Raw genomic sequence first — 8,313 nt, 5'->3', positions numbered from 1 at the left:
GAATGACGTTCTTACAACCTGGACATAACTGACATTCATCATTTCACTTTTGGTGAGTATATTGTAGGTTTATATTTACTCACATAGATTGGTAAGTGTAGGAAAATAGCTTCAAATTCAGATGAGAACAAGAGCCCTTTACTTCCTGAGATCATTTCTTTATTCTTTCTTGTTTAGAAGACAGTTTGAAAGTGCTTGCTAGAAGATAGTTTTCTTAGTGGAAAGTGACTCAAAAATGAAGAAGTCTCAGTTCAAGGCCTCCTTTTTATAAAAAAGGAAGTGAGTATGAGGTAAACTGTATAAACAAAGTACCGCAGAGATGAAACTTAAACCAGGAAGAAACATGCCATCAATGTACTTGATGAGAACACATGTGTCATGTGAAGAGACATGACAAATACAGCCCTCCTTAAATTACTTTTGGCCATGGTGATCACGTTCATTTTAATTTTGCCAGAATATTTCAAGACACCGAACGGTGAGTATTTAATTACAATCTATTTTTTCTTTTTTAATTTTTAAAACTTATGTCAGCTAATGGTTACAGGAAAGGCCTTTTTTTTAGTACATGTTGTGTGGGCTGAAGTTCTATGTCTGAAAAGCTAATAAAGTGAGATTGCAATTTTAGTTGACTGTTATATAGTACAGTATAGTACAGTACTTAAGTATTGTAGCATACAATAATGAAATGAAAAAATGAAAAGAAATACTTGAAATCTGTAGTCTAGCTTTCAAACATTGAGTTTACAATAATCTTATCATACGATTTTGCTCTTTGAAAGTTTCCTTCAAAACAGTTTTAAGTATGCTTTTACATTCTAGAATTATTTTATAAAGAAAGTAACATTTACTATGTTAAAAATGCTTGAATTCCCTCTATCACAACGATTTCATGCACATCACTTACTGTCACTTTATGGAAATGTATTTAGATTTTTTTCAAAATAAGATGGGTGCAAATTTAAGCAGGTGTATGCCTGTGCATATTTGCAACTAGAGAAAAATGGAACAAAATTAGCTTTGTGTATATTTCAGAAAATTGTGATATTGCTGAAACCTAGGGTAGGAAAATAAATAGATGTAAATTTAAACTATGTTTATGTGTCAGTAAAAGATTTGAAAATATATTAGTGTGATTGTTTGAATGGTAATTGTGCTCCCTAGCATTTTATAAGAAAAAATAAACAGAAAATGTTGTGTTCTATCATTAAAAAGTTATCATATGAATTTGATTAAAATCAGAGAAAAGCTTATATTTCATGACTTTTTGCAATGATTATTTATTGTATATTATTATCTATTATATTGTATATAATATATATACATGTATATATTGTATATTATTATCAATTATTATTTATTATATACATAATACTAAGTGGCCAGATGAAAATACTTTTGCTAATAACATTTGGTAACATATTGCAATGATTATTTAATATTGCATATACATGATGTGAAGTAGCAGATAAAATTTTTTTGATAAATAAACACTATGAATGTCCATTTTGTGAATAATTGAATTTTTCAAATTATTCTTGGTTTTCTGGCATTATGTTGCTTAGATTAAGCAATCATAGCATACATTTTAATTCTTGATTTCACTGAGTGAAAATATAAAAGAAATAGTTAGAATTGGAATGGAGATAACCTATTTCAATTTTTAAGCTATTGTGGGCTGAGGGGTAGCTCATTTAATAGCTGTCTAAGGTAGGTCAGATAGATGTATCTAGCACCTCCAAAGAAAATCAGGTTGGATCTAATGAAAACCAGGTAATCAGTCTAAAAGATTTAATGATCTATTTGCTAAGTATTGGTTAGTGTTTTGTGAGAACTGGTGACTACAAGAGCGTGTTAAAAGTTTTTCTTTTGGGGGCAGATGTCTCGACAATAATCAACCATCATTGATAATGATTTTGTACTCTTAGCTTCTTAACTGATTACAATAGCTTCCAATACTACCTTTACTGCCTCCTAAAATTTAAAATACCCATTTCTCTTTTCCTTGTCCAAGAGCAACGTAGATATTTCCTCCAACTCTTTTTAGAGTGATGGATTTATCTGAGAATTTTGTTTCAAAGGAACTCTCCTTGGAACCAACAAACAAAACTGTTTGAAAACCACCATTTTGTGGTAGAAGGAATTTTGCACAGAGCTGCCATAAATGAAAAGTTGATTCTTAGGCAAAATGTTTTACACATGCAATAGTGTAATAATAATGCTTTATATTTTATAATGGTTTATGGATCACCAGGAGCAAGTTTATATAGCTTCATTTTATACAGTTCTACATTGATTAAACTAAGGGCACATAATTGTTTTGTCTTTTTTTTTAATAATTTTTTTTTTTTTTTTTTTTTTTTGCGGTACGTGGGCCTCTCACCGTTGTGGCGCACAGGCTCCAGACGCGCAGGCCCAGCGGCCATGGCTCACGGGCCCAGCCGCTTCGCGGCATGTGGGATCTTCCCAGACCGGGTCACGAACCCGTGTCCCCTGCATCGGCAGGCGGACTCTCAACCACTGCGCCACCAGGGAAGCCCTAAAATAATTTTTAATCACAATAAGTTGACTTATGAAATGAGTTGACTTGTTAACTGATGTATTTCATAAAATAAAATATCTAGTAAGATTATTTAGAGGATAAGATAAAAGAGTTCCAGAAGTGCTAAAATTAACCTTGACAGTTTCCCATGTAGTCTTACCCTTCCTATCAGTTACTTGTGGCTTTTTTCCATTCTTATATTCTATTCACTTTAATTTCTAAGATGAATATTATAAAATGATTTTTACTTGCAAGTTATTTATTGATACACTGTCTTTAACATGTCAAATGAATTCAAAAGGAATCTTAATGAGGAATAATGTATTCACCAGGTTTAATGGATTTGATTTCAAAATAATAAATCCTCTGAAGGCCTAAGTTAAAAATAGAGCACTGTGTTTGATCATTTTTCATCAAGAATGTATCTGAATAATCATTACACAGAATATTCAATTATTATAATTACATAGTATAAGCTATTTAGTCTAACTTTAGCAAAGATGGGGAACTTCTTTAATGGTGTTTGGGACTTTTAATGACTTTGCATTGGTTTGCACTGGCAAGATAGCTTATTCTAGTTTTCAGTTTATTGGAAAGGCAGCTTATACTGAGACACAGTAGTTAATATAATGGTTTCATACTCTTATATTGCATTAGATAATAGAGATATGAAAGGGTATGGATATATATTTATTCAGAGCTTCTTGAAATTAAGGGAGCTGGGTTGTTCCAAATAAGAGATGTTTTATCAACCTGCTTTAGGTGGACTTACAGTGTTTAAGAGAGAGAGACCTGGTTAACTCATATAAATCTCAGTGATCTTTTATTTATTTATTCTTTCACTTATGAATAGTGTCTAACTGTACTAGGAACCCAAGGCTACAAAAATGAAGGTAATTCTTCCTTCAAAAAGTTTTCAGTCAAGGGAAGGACTGACTGGTAAATAATTAAATACAATACTGTAATCATGAAAATAGCAACGTTAAAAAGATGCAATGGGAACATAAAAGTCGCTTCCAGTCCTGTCTGGGGGAGGATGTTTCTTCCATTTTCATTCACAAAGAGAAATAATTGTCAGAGTTCTAATGATCACCTAATATTTCTCCTTAGCTACTTGCAGGAGCACTTTCTAAAAGAAGCAATTGTTATTGATTTTCAAATAAAATATACTCGTATTTATATCTCAGAAATTCTTGAAGCCAGAAATTTTAGTGAGTTATGTGAGTATATTCCTGACTGTGGTGATGAGGACCAGGAATAGCACAGATGAAAACACCTCATACCTAATTTCATCTAGCTGTTTTGATTTCCTCTCTTACTTTTAAGAGCCAAACTGGCATACACTATGTTTACCAGCTTTCATTTCCCTTCCACTTAACACTTTCTGATGGAAATGGCTGTATAGTGAGCAGTGAAATGGAAGAAAACAAAGGATAAAGGAACCTCAAATACTTACAAACTATAGGATAAACCTTGAAGTATATGAGCGTATGTACACATTACTTATGTCTATATTATAAAGACCAGTGTAATCAGGGTAACTGCAATTAATTTGAGAAATTCTTATCTTAATTCTCAAAAAATGGGCACTTTATTTTCTTATTGGCTGATGCATTAATAATTTAATCAGTAATCCCCAATCAGGTTCGGGATATAGTCATGACTATTAAAAATGTTTTTAAAAATTTAACAAATATTTATACATACATATGCAGGTACTATATACCAAGTACTTTTACATATAATAACTCATTTTAACTCATTAAAGATTTCAACTCATTAATGGTGAAGCATCATTCTCAAGGGAGACTATTCTGAAAATCTACAGGAAGAAGGAATAAGCCTAGATGGATAAATTTGCTTTTATTTAAGATTTTATTTCTTACTGAATTTTCTGAATCATTATACTTTTAAAATGGCTACTAATGGACATGGTATTTTTACATATATATCTTAGACATATGTACTGGCAAAAAAAATACCGCTGAACATAATGCTTTTCACTGCTTTGGCAGAATTGGCCTTATTCTCTCATAGGGGAGGTTACAATACCAATAACCCTTGCTTGGGAAGCTTTCTCACTACATGTCTCATTCATTTGCATTGGTAGATAAATGTTCTCTTGGAATATCTTCTTTGTTTTTATAGAAAAAATGGCTTTCTCTAAAACATTAATATGGTGATGTATATTCCCCTTATACTGCTCTGTTTCTTTTCTCCATAGCACTTACCACCTATATTATTTACTTATTTATTGCTTATATTTTTTGTTGCCTGATTTCTCCAAATAGAACGTAAGCTCAATGAAAATGAGGTTTTGTTGTCTGTTTTGTTCATATTTCAATCACTTAGGATGTACCCGCCACATTAGAAGGCACTCAATTTGTGCTTAAGTGAAATTTCTGAGTCATATTGTAAAGGCAATTAAAAATATTATAAAGGAAATAAAAAAGAAAATGCTTTCTGGAAGGAAGTATTTCCCATCAGACCCTCACAACCATCTTTTAATTTAGGTAGGCCAGGCATTATTATCTTCATCTTACATTTTTGAAACATAAAATTTCACCACAAACTAGAACTTTTAGGTTGTGCAGCCTCTGAAATTTATTTCACAGAATATTTTACTTAAAAGATATGCATCACTTTACCCTGAATCATTTACCTACCATTTTTTTCCCCAATGGAGAATTTCACAGTGTGCATTTACTTTCCTTGTTTTGACAAATAAAACCAGTAATCTCTTTCTTATGTCCCAAACCTGACATTCATATACAGCGACCATAGGTTAAAAGTAATCCCAAACCTTGCCCCTTCCTCCTAGGAAATATTTTATATTGTCTTTCCCAAATGAACTCTGAATAAATCTATATTCTCTCTAGACTGCCCTTTTCCTAATCTGGTTACCATCATGGATGTATCATCCATACACAACATGATATTTTTTCACCCTTTCCTGCTCAATATTGCTAGAGAAGCTTCAACTATTGTACTCAAATGGAAATATAATTGAGTTTTTGCTATTGAAATTGATACTCTTTTGAGTCTATGCCAGTTGTTAAAGAAGCAGACCTGTGACCAAAGGAAAGCAATATATATTAACTAACGTCTTTGTAAATTAGGCAGCTAAGCCATGAACTTCTATCCTGGCAACCAATATGCATATTTTAATTCTTGTGGAATAGAAATTTATCATGGCATATCTTTTATGCTGTTTATGTGGTTAGAGACAAGAATATTTTAATTAAAAATTTTAAATTTAAGTATAATTGACTTACCATATTATATTAGTTTCAGGTGTACAACATAGTGATTTGATATCTTTATATATTACAAAATGATTGCCACAATAAGTCTAGTTACCATCTGTCATCATATAAAGTTTTTACAATATTATTGATTATATTCCCTATGCTGGACATTACATCCCTGAGAGTTAATCTCTCTCATCTATTTCACTTTTCCCCTCACCCCTCTCCCCTCTAACAACTATCAGTTTGTTCTGTATGAGTCTGTTTCTGTTTTGATGTTTGTTTTGTTTTTAGATTCCACATATAAGTGAAATAATACAGTATTTGTCTTTCTCCGTCTGACTGATTTTACTTACATAATACCCTCTAGGTCCATCCATGTTGTCACAACTGTCAAGATTTCGTTATTTTCTATGGCTGAGCAATATTCCATTGAATATACAATTGACCCTTAAACAACATAGCTGTTAGGGGTGCTGACCCTCCTTAAAGTAAAAAATCCATGCATAACTTATAATTGGCCCTCCAAACATGCAGTTCCTCCACACCCACCCACTGTTCTGCATCTGCAGATTCAATCAACTGTGGATCTTGTAGTACTGTAGTATTTACTATTGAAAAAAATCCATGTAGAAGTTTGGACCCATGCAGTTCCAAACCTGTGTTGTTCAAGGGTCAACTGTGTATACCACATATTGTTCATGTATTCATCTCTCAATGGATACTTAGGTTGCTTCCATATCTTGGCTATTGTAAATAATGCTGCAATGAATATAGGGATGCATATATCTTTTCAAATTAGTGTTTTTGTTTTCTTTGGAAAAATACCCAGAAATGGAATTGCTGGATCATATGGTAGTTCTGTTTTTATTTTTTGAGTAACCTCCATACTATTTTCCATAGTGGTTGCACCAGTTTACATTCCCACCAGTAGTGCACAAGGGTATCCTTTTCTTCACATTCTTGCCAACACTTACTTGTATTTTTTTTTGTGTGTGTGATACGTGGGCCTCTCACTGTTGTGGCCTCTCCTGTTGCGGAGCACAGGCTCCAGATGCACAGGCTCAGCGGCCATGGCTCACGGGCCCAGCCGCTCCGCGGCATGTGGAATCTTCCCGGACCAGGGCACGAACCCGTGTCCCCTGAATCGGCAGGTGGACTCTCAACCACTGCGCCACCAGGGAAGCCCTATTTGTTGTATTTTTATAACAGCCATTCTGACAGGTGTGTGGTGGTATCTTATTGTGATTTTGATTTGCATTTACCTGATGATTAGTCACGTTGAGCATCTTTTCATGTGTCTGTTGGCCATCTGTATGTCTTCTTTGGAAAATGTTATTTGGGTCCTTGGCCCATTTTTAATTTAGTTGTTGGATTTTTTGCTGTTGAATTGTATGAGCTCTTTGTGATATTAACCCCTTATCAGATACACTGTTTGCAAGTATCTTCTCTCATTCAGTAGGCAGCCTTTTCATTTTGCTGCTATTTTCCTTCACTGTGCAAAAGATTTTTAGTTTGACATAGTCCTTTTTGTTTATTTTTGCTTTGGCTTCCCTTGCCTCAGGAGACAGATCCAAAAATATTAATAAGACCAATATCAAAGAACTTACTGCCTATGTTTTCTTCTGGAAGATTTATGGTTTTAAGTCTTACATTTAAGTCTTTAATCCATTTTCAGTTCATTTTTGTATATGGTGTGAGAAAGTACCCCAGCTCGATTCTTTTGCATGTATCTGTCCAGTTTTTCCAACACTGTTTATTGAAGAGGCTGTCTTTTCCTCATTGCATATTCTTGCCTCCTTTGTCATAGATTAATTGACCATTTAAGTGTGGGTTTATTTCTGAGCTCTCTATTCTGTTCCATTGATCTATGTATCTGTTTTGTGCCAGTAATACTCTTTGATTACTGTAGCTTTGTAGTATAATTTGAAATCAGGTAGTGTGATACCTCAAGCTTTTCTTTTTTAAGATTTTTTTTTTAAACTATCCGGGGTCTTTGTGGTTTTGTGGTTCCATACAAATTTTAGAATTATTTGTTCTAGTTCTGTGAAAAATGCCATCCTTGTATCTCTGGGATAAATCCCACTTGATCATGGTGTATGATCCTTTTAATGTATTGTTGACTTTGGTTTGCTAATATTTTCAGTGATATTGGCCTATAATTTTCTTTTTGTTTTTGGTGGTGTCTTTATCTGGTTTTTGTATCAGAGTGATGCCGTCTTTGTAGAATGAGTTTGGAGGCATTCCTTCCCTTTAAATTTTTTGAAATAGTTTAAGTAGGATAGGTATTAACTCTTTTTAAATGTTGGGTGGACTTTACCTGCAAAGCTCTCTGGTCCTGGACTATCGTTTGTTGGGAGTTTTAAAGTTACTGATTCAATTTCATTATTGCTAATCAGTCTGTTCATACTTTCTATTTCTTCCTGATTTGGTCCTGGGAGATTGAACGTTTCTAGGAATTTATCCATTTCTCTCGGTTGTCCTTTTTATTGGTATATAATTGTTTGTACTAATCTCTTATGA

At 33.3% G+C, this 8,313-nt stretch overlaps 1 protein-coding gene across 1 annotated transcript in view; it reads left to right on the top strand.

Moving 5' to 3' along the window:
• Positions 1-390: 390 nt before the first annotated feature.
• The window catches only part of TMEM156 (transmembrane protein 156), a gene marked incomplete at both ends in the record, with an annotated part of 49,482 nt that continues 41,559 nt past the window's right edge, over positions 391-8,313 (top strand). The window contains one exon of the mRNA XM_082608864.1: positions 391-478. Within this exon, the coding sequence (XP_082464990.1) occupies positions 391-478 (88 nt within the window). The remainder of the gene's footprint in view (positions 479-8,313) is intronic.

The sequence above is a fragment of the Mesoplodon mirus genome (assembly GCF_964341445.2).
Source record: "Mesoplodon mirus genome assembly, chromosome: 2".
In the NCBI taxonomy this organism is placed as follows: Eukaryota; Metazoa; Chordata; class Mammalia; order Artiodactyla; family Ziphiidae; genus Mesoplodon; species Mesoplodon mirus.
This window is presented reverse-complemented; position numbering and strand designations above follow the sequence as displayed.